Genomic DNA, 17,774 nt, shown 5'->3' with positions numbered 1-17,774 from the left:
ACTTTTATCCAAGGCAAAAAAAATTATAATAATAAAAACAAAAAACTGCAACTTTTCAACATCAATGTCCATAAATATTAATAATAAATGCAGTAATGTTTTTTATAATCGTGTAAAAATGAGTGGAAATCAACATGTGGTAAAGTAGAGGAGAATACAAAGCAATAACAGTCATCAGCATGCAAACTCGCACAGAGTGAATTCTCTGCAGAATTACCTGCTCTTTGCACTACAAAAGGTGGCTGCAAAAACTCATTCAGGCAGTTTTATACTCACAACCAGCCATTCGGTGTAATTTGTAGAAATTCCTGCACTTCAGCATGCGTAAGAAAAAGGTTTAACCCATTACTAACCAAGCCTTCATCTACCAAATATCAAAGTTATAGAAAAATCAAAAGGTGGCCACTAAAATCTTTAAAAAATCTATACATTTAATGCTTTTCCCAAATGTATATTCAGTTCGTTTTATTGTAATAAAAATGTTTGTGTCAAACATGTTGATGTGATGTCTGCATGGCTACAGTACACAGCATTTCTTCAGATCATAATGGGTTAGGTTCTCAGTTTAAAGTTGGTTCAATCTGACAGTAGTTGTAATTTTAYTGATAAGAGGTTTACTCTTCTCCAGCTATAATTGAGCCTCTCATCTCCATTAGGCAACACTGCTTGCACACCTAATTTAGCAATGCCCTGAAATCAAAAGTGTGCATCTTCAAGAACCTGAGGCGTTTTGRTAGTTCCATGTTTCACGTTCAAAAAGAGAGACATCAATAATTCAGGATTTTGGAAAAAAAGCTTTAATTTGCTTTACTGCCAAGGACTGGAGCTACAGTAAAGTTTCCCAGCATTAGATCTCATGACAGGCTTTTTAAGCACGTCTGATAACAAATCTACTTGATGATATATGATAGACAGTTGACTTTTTAGGGAGTTTAGGGAGTACTGCTAGCTTCTCTCCATTAGCTTCACTCAGTGGGGGAATCAGTGTAGGTGTGGTGCTCTGGGCTGGAACAAAGGGTCGTTGGTTTTAAGTACAGATCATGTTTGACACATATGTTTAAAGTGTTATATGAAGGGGGTTTCTACAGCTATCCAACCATCCTTTATTGTAAAACTTTTTTTTGCGTGTTTGTTATTTCAGCAAATTATTCCATGTCAGTTTGACAAACGATTGGTGAAGTTATTGTAGTAAAATGAAAGCACCAGGGTTCAAATTTATTAAATTTTGACAGGAAATTTATGTCTAACTGAGTTAGGGAACAAATGTAAACTCGACTTTGGAGGTCAGACAGACGGTTGGGTGAACTGAAACATCCATGTCATCACTGTTTTTGTGCTCTGTCTCTAACCCCAATCAGGTCATCTTTCAAATCATCCACTCGTAGCTAGACATAAAAGTTTTTAGTGATAACACATCTTAAAGGAAATTAAAAAATAATTTTTCAAACAAACAACATTCAGTCATTATTGGGGCATAAGAAAAAAAAAACTAAATATAGAGTTAAATATGTATTCCATCATGACAAATTTTTTACTGCACCAAGATAAAGCTATTTCGACAAGCCACATTGAATATGTTGAAATTAACATTTAGGTCGACAAACCAAACCCTGCTTTAACTAAGAATATTGACACTTCTGTCATGGCTTCATAGGAAGATAAGCTCTGGAGGTAGAAGGGATTGTCCCTCCTGATATTACTCATCACACACTGCACAACACTGCTGGTTAATCTTTAAAAATGCTAATTTTGAGTCTACTTAGGATATTTATTACAGAACACATTAAGACTGCAAATGAAAAGCAAAATCGATTTTCCTCAATGTGTTAGTTGTTCAGCGTGTGTACCGAGTGTACATTAGCTTCTGCGTGTGAAAATAAATGGTAAGTAAATGAAGCGCTGAATGTGTGTGTGTGTTTTGTGTTTGTGTGTCTCTGACAGAGTTGTGTCTAGGGAGATTAGACCTCAGCTTCCTGTAGTTCCTGTCCCCTTCCTGTCTCCTGGTCTGGTGGGGGCCGGCTGCCGGCACACACATCATTCACATGCACAGCAGCCTGAGCAGGGCGCAGTTTCACTCCCCTCCTGCTTTAAGGACAAAAGCCTCCTGTGGCACGGGTGGACGAGCTCGGCTACCGTAAATACAGGTCTCGGAAAAGTGATATGAAAGGGATGAAAGCAAGATGAGGAAAAACGTGTTAATGTTTGACACGGTTCTCCTTTAGGTCTGCAGGGGCGCAGATGAAAAAAAGGGTTGTGGTCGGTGTCTTTCCCAGGACAGGATGTGACCTAGTTAGAGACAATGCCGCCGACTGGATATAAACTAAAGGCAGAGAAAATCGAGTGTTTTGCATTAAACCGAATAAAGATGCCGAGCATTAAGACCAGAAATCTGTAATAACTGACTGGTCAGGCTTTAATGTTACATGGCCAWTAAAGATTCACTAAGCACAACCATAACATTAATTATTTCTAGGTGAAGATGTGTTTTTCCCAGATAGCCCAAGCTCACACTGGAGAGTTTTGATACTCTTTAGCCATTAGGCTATTTGGTGCAAAACTGTTTTGATTTTCGGTTGACTCTGTTGAACATGTGTTCTTATCTTAAGGGAAATTACTTTTTCAATCTTTGCATTTTCCCTTGTGTAGAGGATACAAGAACAGGCACAGGATGGAACACAAAAGAAATGCTGATTACGAAACGCAAGTAGCATTTGTGGTGCATTCAGATTCCCCTTTAATCAACTGTGGTAAATTAGAAGGAAAAACAGCTGCATTATTTAGGTCACACTTGTTCAGAGTGAATGTCTCCTTCCAATCACAGAGATATAAAAAGTTTTGACCTTCACATAAAATGAGAGATTAAGGTTAAGAGGCTGTGAGACATCAACTTGGTTCTCTGCCTGTTTATATCGCCGCCCACGGGTAATGAGTTTTGACCTGTGGTGTCAGCTGCTGAACTGCAGCGGTGCATCAAGGAGAAGCAAAAGGGCTTTTTCTAATTTAAAAATATATATAAAAATCTCAGCTGTAAGAAAAAAACCTTAAGTTTCTTTTTTCTAGGTAATCTGAAAGTCATTAAGAATTTAATTCTGAGCTTTTACAGTTAAATCTTTTTTGGCTAAATGATTTGCTTTACAGTGAATTTCATCTTCTTTGGAATATTGATCTGCTACTGAAAAAAACTTATCTCCTGCTGACTTAATTATGAGCCGTCTTTTYTGTCTATTCCTCTTCAAAAACAGCCCATCTCAAAGAAAAAGAAACTAAGAGCTTCTTGAGATCACTGTTGCAGACCACATAAGCTCTCTGGTGATAAATAGGAAAAAAAAACTCACACAGCAAGCAGAATAAAATGCACTTAAAAACTAAACAAGATCCCTTTTTAATTCAATCATTGTATTTTTGAGTTTATACAGCTCTTACCTAAATTGCTGCATTTCTACAAGTCAGGCCRCCTTCAAATAAAGAAAAGTGTTATTACATAGTTAACAATCAATGCTTTTCAGGTAATGAAACTAATTATTATATTTAACTGCAATCTAGAAGCTCATTTCAATACGAACTACTGTGAAAAGCAAGTATTGTAATTTGTAGCCTGCAAATTATTGTTCAGTCATATTTTTTAATGTCATAAAATTTAAAAGCAACTTACAATATTAAAATTAGGTCATTTTAGCCTAAAGACATCATAAAGCAATACTGAACCTGTCTTTTGAGTTTGATGTGGCATTCAAATGCAAAGGCAAAAACATGCAGGAGAGTACATAAAAATAAGAATTTACAAATTATGAAAGACTAAACTTATCAGCCCAAAGATGACAGCAAATTTCACACCAGCTTGAATGAACTGCACTAACCAGGCAAAAAGGAAAGAAGATTGATCTTTACCTAACTGAACTAGYACACAATGCATATATTACCACATAGCAAAATTTGTCTGGCCCATTTCTGGTCCACAGTACATTAAAATGACTGGTGTACTCACACTCCCCTCTTAAGGTGCCCAGTGACAGCCGACAACACAGACTGTGTGCAGCAGCTTCATGTCATCTGTTTACTGAACTTTAGAACAATATAGGCTGTTGTTATTGTGCTGGGTGACCATATTTCTATAGTAAATTAATATTTAAACCTAAAAGCTGCCACAAATATTATGTAAAAGAATGTTTAGTCTAACAATTGAAAACATGGTTGAAATAAGAAACACAAAACAAATAAAATTGATATAAATCATACTGAGGTTTTTTTTAACAGTTTTTGACCAAAAAAAGTCAATAAATTGCAATATATCGCCTTGCTTGCAGTATCGCAATTTATCGTGATATCTCGTATTGTGACCCCTGCATCAAGATATGTATCATATCGCAAAATTCTTGCCAATACATAATAAATATTAAAGAAAACCACGACTGGTCCAGTTGTGGCATTCCATCTAAAAACAGTGCCATCATTGCCAGACCTGGCCAACATTCAGTTGAAGAATCCCTTGCCATGCCAGCAGTGNATATAGGCTGTTGTTATTGTGCTGGGTGACCATATTTCTATAGTAAATTAATATTTAAACCTAAAAGCTGCCAAATATATTATGTAAAAGAATGTTTAGTCTAACAATTGAAAACATGGATGAAATAAGAAACACAAAACAAATAAAATTGATATAAAACATACTGAAGTTTTTTTAAACAGTTTTTGACCAAAAAAAGTCAATATATTGCAATATATCGCCTTGCTTGCAGTTTCGCAATTTATGGTGATATCTCGTATTGTGACCCCTGCATCAWGATATGTATCATATCGCAAAATTCTTGCCAATACATAATAAATAATAAACAAAACCACAACTGGTCCAGTTGTGGCATTCCATCTAAAAACAGTGCCATCATTGCCAGACCTGGCCAACATTCAGTTGAAGAATCCCTTGCCATGCCAGCAGTGCCAGTTTGACACCAGATCTGGCCCACACCTGTCTGCTATGTGGGTAACTATTTGGTAAATTCCCTGCATTGGGTTAAAGGGTACCTATAACGACAAATTAAGCACACAAAGTGTATTTATAACCATGGCTAACATGAATGGTATCTGGGGATTTTTTAATTTTTAAATATAATAAAAAAAATTCAATTTGACACAACCCAAAATAACATGTGAACAAAGAGCTTTACATAGTTCTACTTATTGGGTGGATCCCTATCTCTACCACCTCCTATAGAAAGATCTAGAGGTCCAGATGTGAACATATTCTCCTTCCCCTTCTCCCTCAACCACATGTCTCAGCAGCAAGTAGGGGCACTGCAGATTTACAATTGAAACTTTGTTTTGGGTGCTAATGACAATTTTTTTTCCCTCCGAACAGATCCTACCCTGGGCAGTGAGCCATAAAACTCACTTAAAACCCCCCCACTGGTCATTGCTGGGCATGTTCTGATAATAAGGCATTAACTGTCAACAAGATGTGAGATTAAAAGCTGGAGAGAAAAAGCCTATCCAGCCATGTCCACCAGTAAAAAAAGAGTTTATTTATTAACCTAAACATCCTCTGGTTAAAGTTTGTAAAACGAACAGGTGTGCAGTGGTTGCTGTAAAGGCTGGGGTTGGTGATGCTCAGCTTTTCAACAATGTTGCTTTTCTCAATCTTGGTTTTTAGCTATTTTTTAAAATCTATCATTACAGAAGCACATCTGAGAATTTGATTCACAAAAGCTTTAGAAAAGTAAAATAATAACATATGGTATTAAATTATCACCCTGGGAATTCATCCTCTATACAGTAGTTTAATAGCTACAGCTCTGAGGGGAACTGCAATTTTCTAGGCTTATGGTTTAGCCAATGGATATCTGAATAATAGACAAGTGATTTAAGGAAAAAAAGAGCTTCCTGTTCCTTGTGAAGATCATTTAAATACAGATAAATTTGGGAAAAGATAATAAAAGGTTAAACCCTTTACAGACAATGGTTTAAAGATTTATGTAGTAGAGAAAACCTCTCACAGCATTTCCAAATTCACTCAACTATGCATCCAAACAGAACCCAATAAAATGTAAGCATTACTCGGACTGCAAAGAGACAAAAAAAATGTAGCATCAACTTTTAAAAAAACTTATTTGCCTAGAGATTTTAGAATTTGTATCATGTATGAACAGAAAACTATTTGCACTTAGTTGTTCATGAGTTCATTTGTTGATACAACTTAGAACCATTTTCTATTTCCTACAAAAATGTCCAAAAAATATACAGAATAAAATTTAAGTTAATCATTTATTTTACAAGTTGTCAATGAGAAGGTCCTTGAAGTAAACATTGCATGTGTTCTTTGATGTAACTTGAACTTATTTTTATTTCCATTAGTGAAAGTGCTACAGCCATCCATTCTTTTTCTTAAAATATTTTTTTACTGAATAGAATAGAAAAAATATTAAAGCTACAAGACRTCCAGCAATGTCTTGTTTTCAGTCTTTGTATTGATGTTATATTTAACTGAGCTAAATAATTTATATTGCTTTTTTAAGACCTTGATTTAACATTAAAAGCTAAGTGTCTTAGTAAACCAATTGGTATACCCTGCATTTAGTGGTTTTAGAAGACAATCTTTGCTGTGGGTATGCTTCTATACTTGGATGTTATCAAAAGCTAAAATCTATACAATCACAAAGCAGAGGACAAGATTTACAACAGAACAGCCTTACTCTGCTCATTGATTTATCATCTGTGATGATCAGAGTGAGCGATCTGAATGTTGTAATCAGAGCTGGCAGAGAAGCGCGCCACATTTCCATGTTTGACTGTAAACAGACAAATGTCACATATTTTCAGCATGTTATGTAACAGAGAAATTGTAAGATGATTTACCATTGCAGACTTAATGCATATAATTACAGACAGAAATATGTCATTATATTATTATTATCGAAGCCAAAAATCCTTATGAAACAGAAAACATGTCRTCACACAGATAACTCACTGATCTATACCTGGGAGCTATTAAAAATCATTACACTGCTCTTTATAAACTGCCAAAGCCTAAAGTTAAGTTATCCTTTTTAAAGAAAGCTTGAAGGCACAGAGCTGATAAAAGCAATATAAAAAAGTGCAGGTTGTGTGTGTTTGTTTTCAAACACTTTCTTTGTCTTTGAAGGAGGTTATTTATCCACTTGTCTTCTCCTGACAGCGAGGCTGAGGTCTGGGTTAGTCAYAAACTGGCATCGTTGCAGGGTGAACACTTTGGAGTCACACAGCGCTGAAATCTGGGATCATGTTCCAAACCGGCAGGAAACCCAGCTAAAACCATGTTCACTCTGTGTTTTATAATAATTAAACCACAGCAGAGGCTGTGGATTAAACAGTTACGTTAAATTATCATGATTTTTTAAATTCAACTAAAAGTGATTGCTTTGTGGAAAGGTTATGAACCAGTAGATAGCTTTCTGAATGACCGTTTGGAGAAAAAGTTAAATTCTGACCGGATCGAGGAGTTAACGGATAATTTAAGCTGGGGCCAAGACCAAAGTGGATTGTGCGGTTGTCTCAAAACAAACTCAGACTAACAAATTTCATAGCAATCCATGCAAACACATTTCCATGAAGGATTTGATTGCCACCAGTTTCATATTACATGACWATTTAAACAAAATTCTATAGTTATTTGCAAGTGCGAAAAGCTACAGCAGCTAGCTGTGGAAATTCCTCTGCAGTTTGAAGCACTTCCAGCAGGAATATTACAAACTSTATTTCTCTAAACTAAGGCTGTTTTAACAAGTAAGATAACGATATATTTTCTACAAAACCCTACTTACAGTCCAAAATGTTTTTTAAACTATCAGGAATTTTTCTATCATTTTTGCATAATTTACTTGTARCAAGATCAAAACCCCAAACATTTATCGTACAAAGGAATATACAACAGGTGGCAAGTTAAGCCTTTCTGCAACTTYCCAAAAGCCCCTCTGAACAAAAACAGTTTTAAAGTCTTCACAAAATTTACTATTTATTTTAGTGGGGAAAAAATAGCTGAACATGCACACAGCTTTCAGTGACTAATCTGCAGTGGGAGGTGGACAGCTTGAAGTCAGTTCTGACTCCAGCTAAATAAACCATCTAAAAGATTGACACATCTAAGTAAGGATACAAGAGAACYGACTCTGTGCAAGAATTTTCTCCTTTTCTCCAAGACGCCACACTGTTTTGTATTCAAGCAACAGCAGACACACTGGGAGCTAATTTTCCTCATCAGTCCACGCGTTGCTTTCATGAGCCGGCAATTGTGCGTCTGTGTGGTGGTGACCGATATATCTAGGATGGAGATAAACTCATTGTCGAATATAAAGCCAACTGCACGAGAACAAAGAGCATAATTTTTGCTTTCTCGGAGACAGACACGTCTTCTGTTCAGCAGGGGGTGGATTTTGTAGCGTTGAAATGGTTTGAATTTCTAAAATCACACTTTAGACCAAACTTAGCATGAATCGATACCAAGAACTTTTGATGGTAATCGTTTTTTATAGTGATCTAAAAGCTTGCATGAAGACATGAAAAAAAGAAGAAGTTGAGCAAAACTAAAAAATGGGACACCAAGTTGTAGAGGGGGGAAAAGGTATTTTTAATTGAACTGACCCTTTCCATTTTAGAGCATGACTGTTTCTTAAAGCTCTTAGCCGTGTGAGATGTAGGAGGGCAGGAGGCGCGCTGGAAATGCCTCTGCCATGCTGTTTATAGACGAGCCCACTTGGTTCAGACGGTGCAAACAGGCCCTGAGAGACATCCTCAAGGTGTGGGCCCGCACGAAGGTGGACGCAAATATGCAAGAATTCTCAAGACTGATGTTGAACCAAGTGTATTGCATTTTAAACACCAGATGTAGGTCAACCCGTGACGCAGGGAGCAAAATATCCCAGACTCAAATCAAGTCGAGTCTACTGATGGCGCACGCTTCAAGCTGAGGAATTTTTACATCAAGGCTGCTTTTTTAAACCAACTCTTGCTCGTTCACCCTCGGAAATATAACCACGCTGTTGTTTCACTTCCTGTAAGATTTCATTCAATTTTTCAATGAAGCAAAAAATAAAATAAAAATTTAAAAAAATCACCATCACAACAATGGCAAGCCTCACAAAGGATCTTTTCCCAACAGAAKGTTCTGTCTGTGTGCTTTGAATAACTGCAGTGATGTGTGAGCAAGATAGATGAGAAAGATGGACCTGAGATACAGGACTTCCTCCCTGTTGTTGTCTCCTAATTAAAGGTCTTTTTAACCCCTTTGTTACGATCACACATTCAACCTTCTGCATATGTCTCAGAAATTTGGCCCCGAGAGCGTGTTAATAAAGAATGCAAATAGGCAGCATGCACACTTTGCTCATTATGCACAGTGCTGACGTGCACATGCATGCAGCCTTCTTGTCCTCTTAACACTCGCACTTTCGTCGACTCACGCCGGTCTCCCCGTTTCTCCTTGACTAACTTCAAAGAGAAACCCCCCCATCCTTCTAAAAAAAATGCCATTCTCCTTTTTTTGCTTATGGCTGATAGGCTGTGGCCTCATTCCCTCACCACTGCAGTCTGTCCTCATTGTGTCCCACTCTCAGAGAGAGAAGCGTGTGGGTGGAAGACAGACTCGCTCTCCAAAGTGAATGCCTGACGTGGATGGATCTCTCCAAACTGAACTATCATCCACCTGCAACTTCCAGCTGCCACATGCATCCTTCTCCGAGAGAGAGAGAGAGAAAAACGTAGAGAGAGAGAGGCATGGACTGAGAGTACTTGTGGCACTCGGATGCCTGTTTAACTCTTGAGGAAGCTAATCATCGGATTGAGGTGCTGGGGATGATGGGCGACAGGCTTTCAGAGAGTGGGGGTGGGGGTGAGGAGAGGAGAGGAGAGGAGGAGGGTGTTTTAAATGCAAATCCCTCTCTTATAAAAATTGGTTCCATTTAAAAGGATTTCTGGGAAACGATCCACATTTCCATGGCAGGGGAGACAGTCAGCAAGAGAAAACAGCATAGCACCAGTCAAACATCAAGGAGACAGAGGACGTAAAAAGAGGAGCAAGAGAAAAGGGTACATGGGTGAGAAAGAAAGGATTGAGGATCGAGTAAGGCCCTTCAGATAAAAAGCGTCCCTTCTGTATCCGTGACACTTAATAAGGTTTAGTTTATCCTGAACAGCATTATCGTGCTCTTGTGCTAGTTTGTGCCACGATGATGTCAGAAGGAGAAAGAATAAACTGAATTTTGAAAGCCATGTTAACAGCACAGTTTTAGATATTTTTTTAAAGGTTAAATAAATAAATTAACAAAAAGACAGAATACAGCAGAGAGAATTAATAGAAGATCTTTAGGAAGCCCGGGAAAAGACACTGCAGTGAGAAAAGCTGCTCACTTTAAATCACACATGTTATAAAACCGTTTAATTATGTATGCATTTAAATGTATTATTTCTGCTATTTGTTTAGTGCTGATATTAAAGAGGTAGTATTATGTATTTTTCAAGCACGTAGTTCAATTTTATACCAGACAAATATTTATTTTACCTTGAGTTGTTATGAAAATGCTTGGCCTCTATCTCTTTAAGAACCCCCTACTGTTTCCGACACTCCCACTTCAGCACATTTTCAAACATGTTTCGAGGGATGGGTGCTCTGGAGCAGGAGCTCGGCTACAGACTGAGCTCCAGGGTGGAGCTATGTACAAATAGGCGGTGCTTTGTACCAGCAAGTGTTTAGGCAGCCGTAAATAGCTACTACAGGAAAGTCAAGGATTTCTCAAACATGCATAAATAAGTTAAAGCAACACTCTGGATAGGTTTCTGATGAGGGAATGATATAATTACATCATATAAAGCTCAACATTTTTGAATTTGCACAACATCGCCCCTTAAAAAGCAAAATATTAACTTGAATTTTTTTTGTGGATACATTCCCCCACAGACACGCACCCAAMACCATAAACACGGGTTAAACACTGTTTAGTCCTGTCTGTGACATTTAAAAGCCTAAACAACAATAAACTTCAAAGTGGATAGCCACAGGGAGAACTGCTAAACGGAGTTCATCTGTAGTGTTTTGTAAATGGTATGAGGGGAAATGTTCATCACACTTGGAATATCAGGCGCCGCATCAACACAGCCAAGTACGGCTTCACGCATTTTTTGGGTTTCATTGGCTCATTTTATTTCTGAAAGTTCATGTGTATGCGGGATGGCTTGATAATTGTCTTATGAACAGTCAGAAGCAGTTTATGGACAACTCTATTTTGTCACAGTGTCTAATGGAAAACTACTCACAACTGTTTTGTTTATTTGTACTACTTTTTTTGCCAAGTTAATAATATTTGTTTACCTAATACCTGGTTCACACGGCAAGATTTTAAAATTATCTATTTTCAAAACCTGAGAGACCACACATGATGATAAAAAATCATAGATATAACAGGATTGAGCCTACAGTGTGTGGTGTACAGCCACACAGCAAATAAAACCCACCACACACCAACAGGTTTCACTCACCAACATTCAGATGTCAGAGGTTAAATATCGCAAAACCACTCAGAGTAAATAAACATGGCTGACGAGGAAGAAGCAATGATTTTAGTTTTACTATTTTTAACAAATTAAAACAAAAAGACGTCTGACGTTCACTGGACTTTCTGGTGCAAGTGAGTTTTGTCTTTTGTATTTTGAACTCCTCTTCGTGTTTCCGTCACCTCGCTTTCTGATTGGCTACACGTCACATTCAACACTGAAGCCGTCCGTATGTCATCCTGAGCCAACTAGATCAATCTTAAAACACCTCACATGGCAAGAATATCTGATAAGATTATCTTAGAGCCATCACGATAATACGGTGTGTTGGAAGGGCAAAAAACCTGCATAAATATCTTGCGTGTGAACCAGGCATTATAAACATACTTGCTGTTGCTGTAGTAAGCAGTTTGGACAGTAAGATGTCACTTTTGTGAATGTCGATTTATTTTATTTTATTTGGCTGCAAACATAAAACATCTGCACAATTTTAGGCTAAGTGGATCTTAGCATTTAGATTGTCCATCAGAAATTAACCAGTCAGCATCACACAAATAGCATGAAAATGTTGGCAAATAAAAATATCATGAAAATTACGAGTTCTTTAAATTTAAAATGTTCATTAAATCACAAGACTCTGTAAAATGAACTTTGGTATCTTTTGATTTCCCTTTGGCCCACCAACTTAAGGCAGTGTGAGCTCAGTATTCAGAATGGAAGACTGAACGCGCAGCTTTTCAGGAGCCAAACAAAAAGCATTAATGCCACCTCTTTTGTGTAGGTGGGTACTTTGGGTGTAAGAGAGAGTAACATGGCACAAAGCACTACAGCTGTGTAAAGAGAGCATGAAACAGGATGACACTTCACTTTGCTATCCATCTCCAGGATCTGAAAAGTGATGTGGATGTCTCTCATCACAGCAAAATGACAGATCTTAGCAAAACAAATTTCACAGGCAGCTGCATTCTCATGTTGCATACAAACTAGAAAAAAAGATGACTTGTAGAGAGATGGGTCTTAGCAGCTGCACAATCCATACTGCAGAAGACATAATCCCAATTATTGACAGGGTTTGGAATCAGAAACAAACAATGAAATACTCTCAGGTAGAATTAAACTTTTGCAGTTTTGTGAACAACTCAAGTGTTCAGCAGATGCATTAACAGTGTCATTCAGACAGGGTTTAACTTGACTAGACATGCCCTCTATCAGTCGTCAAATCTTTGGCTGGCGCTACAATGTCTTCAATCTTTGCCTAAATAAGCCAATACCTTTTAACAAAGAACATGAGCACTTCTTGTAGACATTCAAATCTGTCTTTGCTGTTGACAAACTGCAGTTAGATTTGCTCAATCTTTCAAAATCAATTTAATCCATCTTAAAGAGATTTGAAATCAAATCAACTGAGTTGAGATGATTCTACTGCAAACAACTAAATGATATCAACACGTAACCAGTCCTCTAAAGTGCACTAGGTGCTTTCTTTTTAATAGGCAACACAGATTTATGTGCTAATCACTGGTTTACGTAGCAGAACTATAAACTAAAATAAAAACCCCAGGCACATTTATAGGGTACAATCTGCAGTGGAAAAAGAAGAACAGGAAGATACCAAAACTGAGGAAAGTCAAGCCTAGCTGTGCAGCAAAGAGGAAATGAGATATTACAGATTTAATTAAAGTTCTCTGTCACTTTTTCACCTCAATCCATCTAAAAGGAAACAGATGTTTTGCTGAGATGGAAAAAGTTGAAAAAGCTACAAAATAAAAGAAAATAGAAAAGAAAAGTGACTGTAACCTATTTGATCTGAAAAAATAAATATACAGTCTTTATATTATTACAGTAAACAAACAATGTGATAATTCTACAATGCTGTCTAAATTGTTTTCATTTGCAGATGAAGGAGCTTTTTCATTACTTAATTACAGTTTAACGCCACCCCAGCGAAGAGTGGCGTACTGGATAATAAGATGTGCTCATTTGCATTTCCCTTTTCCTGATTTTCTGCTTATTTTGAAAAAACTCTGCTCTAAATAAACGTATCAAATGCAAGAAGGGAAGCCTTTCCACAAACCTGTTACACCTCACATGGATCCATGGATGAACAGTTTGCACAAGCGTGCAGAAATATCCACAGTTAAGGCAAATTTGAAAGAACAGGATCATTTTGAGACAATGCTGGTATTATCTGAAGCTCTGGCTCTGAACAGGTAGGTAGGACTGCAGTGCTTTTGTCACCAGCTGCATTTTGCTATTGGTAACAGGAGAAACAGTATGTGCAAGGAATAAAGAGGTGCCGAGAGAAACACAAACCGGGAGACTTTATAGGTTACATCTCAGCGTGGGAGGATAAGGGATCTTTAGAGCTAACATTTATAAAGTCAAATATGCTTTAAATTTGTATTAGGTCTTCATTAGTGACAGGAATTATTAATACTTGGCAAAAAGATTATGCAGTCTGGGTTTAATGTGTTGGTTATACTCGGCTGCGTATTATACATTTTTCATATGCAAGGGACGGCAGAGAAAAAGCCGTTTTCGTACGTGCCAGGGAGGGTGGCCCACGTGTGGACTCGGTACAATTTTCCACCCAAAGCGCCTTATTAATTTCCAGCCAAAGCAATTATCTGATCAAGAGGTCTGTGTTTTAATCTTCATAGAGACAGACGGAGAGAGAAATCCACGCACCGAACAAGCAAGTGGTGTGTGTAAGTGTCATTTATCCCTTAGTTGGGAAAGGAGGAGAGATTTGGCAGCACAGAGCTTCGTCTGCCCTCCCATCGGTTCATTATAGAATTCCCTAATAGGTGGAGAACAAGGGGGGGAATGATCCAGAGCGTGCTGACAGAGGAGTGGGCCGCTACCCAAGACATGAAAACCAGACGTCTTGTTCACACTTGGTGAGACGCAGATGTTCTGGAGTCAGCCGACAAGGCGCTTTAACCTCTTAGCTCTCATCTATAAGCCTGTTTACCCACTCAGCGGTGCACCTGTTTGGAACCGCCATGCTGTGAACTTTAGAAGAAGGTGAAACGAGCCTGAAACGACAGGGACAATTTGTGGCGTTCGAAAGGTTTCAGTGATTTTGGAAACGTAGCATTCTTTTCTCGCAAGTTTGAATACCAACATGAAGTGTCCGGGAAAATCCCAAGCTGCTCTCTCRGACTACAAAGTCAACAAGTCTTTCCCGCAAAGAATTTGGCCTCTCGGTAGCTGTGGTAACTCACCACCGTCTCCTCATGGGTGTGTACGCGCAAATCCTAAAGACACACACTGAATGAGACCAATGGTGAGCTCACACACATGCACTGCATGTTTACACAGTGCGTGGCAGGCGGACAGAATGCTGTGGAAGAGGAAAGGTCTGAATCCTCGAACCAGACGCAGCTGACAGATTTGTGGTTCCTGCCACTGAAGATGTGAAGTCAGGCGTGTTCACGGTGTTCCTGTTTACACCAACTTTTGAGTGGAACCAGCGTACGCAGAGGTTAAGTTGTATTGTTCAAAGGATCATTGTTTTCACGGCAAATTTACCTTCTGTTTCAGGCTGGGAAACTACCGGGAAAAAAAATGGGATTTTGGTGCCTAGTCAGAGAGCTGAGAATGTAAAGTGTGCAGCACAGAGGAAACATCTCTCTAAACTGCTGTGTACTGGGATAAAAACAGCACAATGGCCAATAAAGAGTAGCATACACAGCAGTGGGTTACCTTTAAAAGTCCCACATTTCGACATCTCCTAAAAAAMCTGGATTCTCTGATCCCTAACACACATGGGCCTATTACTTCCGACCTTTTTTTTTATCAAAACCTTTTTTTTTTTAGCAAAAACATGTTTCAGCATCATTCTCAACAGGCTCCAGCCATGTTTCAGTTCACTCCACAGCACTGACGCTTTCCTTTTGTGTCAGTTTGTGGAAGAAAGCTGGGAGTCTTATTTGTCAGTGACACTCATTAGTCCACCCTTGCATTAAGCAAATTACCCAGAAACTGCCACCGCTGTTATGCAGACGATGTGGAGCTGATGTGGAGCTGTTACCCGCTTGTAAAAGAGAAAAAAGAAAAAAGAAAAAAACCTTTTGAAAATGTGGTTTTCTTCAGCATTGTGTGAGATCATTTCAAAGCGTCTGGTTTCGCAAAGCTGATTTAAGGCAATTTTCCTGTTAATGGCATGACAGCTTCCAAAAACGAACATAAATTATAACCCAGATTCTACATTTGTTTCACAGTGTTTGATGTTTGTCTCCAGAGCTTCTTGGAGAAACTAAAACAGCCAGCTGTTCTTGCTCGCTGCATTAACCCAATACAATGTCACAGGGGCTGATCTTTGACCTGAATGTTTTTAGCACCGATTAGATAATAAGATCTGGGTTATCTTAACAGAATCCTTTCTTTCGGATGTCACTAAGGGGGTAAAACCAAATATTTCTGGCAGAATTTAAAACAAAAAGGAAATAAATCAACCTTATGATTATAGTTCAAGTTTACTCTATGATGCATGTCTTCCACTCAGGTTTCATAAATAACTTTTCTGGACTTTCTAATAATTTGGGGATTTCAAACAATAGGCAGCATCTGAAGGAGGAAAAATGAAGTCAGACTCACCTTCCTCTGCAGAAACCAGGAGAATCCAGTTAGAGATGATGCACCCCAGCAGCAGAACCGTGCTCTTGTTTATCAGCTCCATCATGGTTTTGCTCCAAGGTGGTAAAAAACTGATTAAAACCCAGTGGCTCTGGGAGCCCCTGGACCTGCAGCTCGGCTGTAAACGTGCAGACCGGTTCGCATTTAAAGCGATGCTTCTGAAACTAAAGCCGTCTGCTTGTAGCTGCTTTTTTTCCTCACCATAACCTGGGAAAGTTGTCCAACTTTTGTGCCCTTTTTTTTTTTTTTTTTTTTTGTTAAACAAGTCTTTGCATAAAACTGAAGCGTTGAAACTCAACTCCCCACCTCGGTCCTTCTGTCAGCACATGGGGTTCATGGTTGAAACTTGGACGGTAAAAGGGGCTCTTTGTGCTCCCCTCCACACGAGACTTCTTCCAACCCCCAAATAAACCTCTCCCCMTGCGCCGCCTCAGCCCGATGACCGAGCAGGCTGAATCCGCAACCAGGGCACCTCAACGCATATCTGGCACTTCCAGAGATAACTATCAACCCTTTCATACCTTTCCCAACATCTTCCCGACGTCTTCCTAAAAAAAGTAAAGTCCAAGGCAGTCCTTTTAAATTCCTTCAAACACCAAAAAATATCAGGCTTCGGGTTTGTTTTTTAATGTGGTGACGGGGATATCCAGCGCGACACGTTCAGGCTGGCCTGGTTTAACAGGCAAAAATAGMCCAAACAGAGCAGGAAAAGGTCTGGTTTGTTCGCACGGTGAGTTAACAAACTAAAGGCTAAACGGAGACATTAAAAAGTTATGTGCTSAAGCAGCTCGTAGTACTTGCCGCTGGAAGCTGGTCACCGAGGACTGTCTCCGCATCAAAACCCGGAGTCGAATGGCACCAGTTTTCCCCTCCCATCCTGGTTTCCATGGCAACAGAGTCAGGATGAAGTGTTTAGAGGAGCTGTTTCCGGCAGAGTCCTTCAAAATAAAACACTAGGTATTTAAAAACATTCAACCTGAAYCAAAACGGATTTAAAGKCATGGTTATTTAATTACTTTTGAARTGAYATTTTGTCTWATAGTTATCAGTAGTTTGCATATTATAATATATCTGTCACAAATGGAGACAATGTCTGTTCAGGGTAGTCTGCTCTACATATATTTTCAGGCTTGAAAATCATTTGCGAAGTAATGTGCAGATTGTTGCACAAATAAAGTGTAAATAAATGTTTGAGATTTTTAAGAATTAAGATTTACATCATCTATCAATCCCAGTAACTGAAATAGCAAATCAATCTTTATTTTGAAGGTTTTCTTCTTTTGATATCCATCCATCCATCCATCCATCCATCCATCCATCCATCCATCCATACATCCATCCATCCATCCATCTCTTTTCACAGCCACATTTTCCAGCTCATCAATATAGATATGCATTCATTTATTTATTAGAAAAAAAAAGCCTGAAAAACAAAGCAAAATGGGTCCACATTTGGCTAGCAGTTAGTCCAGCCAGGGCAACAACCAGCTACTGCCTGTCACAACTGATGAAGTTCTGATCCATGATATCTAATTGGCAGAACATTACTTCTATCCCTTATTATTTGTTTTCTTTTTCTTTCATTTTTTGAAGCATTTGCATAACCCCCATATATATATATA

At 38.5% G+C, this 17,774-nt stretch overlaps 1 protein-coding gene across 1 annotated transcript in view; it reads right to left on the bottom strand.

Annotated features, from left to right (window-relative positions):
* The window catches only part of ephb4a (eph receptor B4a), a 39,226-nt gene extending 22,220 nt beyond the window's left edge, over nucleotides 1–17,006 (bottom strand). Inside the window, exon 1 of the mRNA XM_014020641.1 lies at nucleotides 16,114–17,006. Within this exon, the coding sequence (XP_013876095.1) occupies nucleotides 16,114–16,198 (85 nt within the window). The 5' untranslated portion in view covers nucleotides 16,199–17,006. The remainder of the gene's footprint in view (nucleotides 1–16,113) is intronic.
* Nucleotides 17,007–17,774: the final 768 nt, after the last annotated feature.

Source organism: Austrofundulus limnaeus, unplaced genomic scaffold (genome assembly GCF_001266775.1).
Source record: "Austrofundulus limnaeus strain Quisiro unplaced genomic scaffold, Austrofundulus_limnaeus-1.0 Scaffold261, whole genome shotgun sequence".
Taxonomy (NCBI): domain Eukaryota; kingdom Metazoa; phylum Chordata; class Actinopteri; order Cyprinodontiformes; family Rivulidae; genus Austrofundulus; species Austrofundulus limnaeus.
The sequence above is the reverse complement of the archived record's forward strand: the minus strand, read 5'-3'. Positions and strand labels throughout refer to the sequence as shown.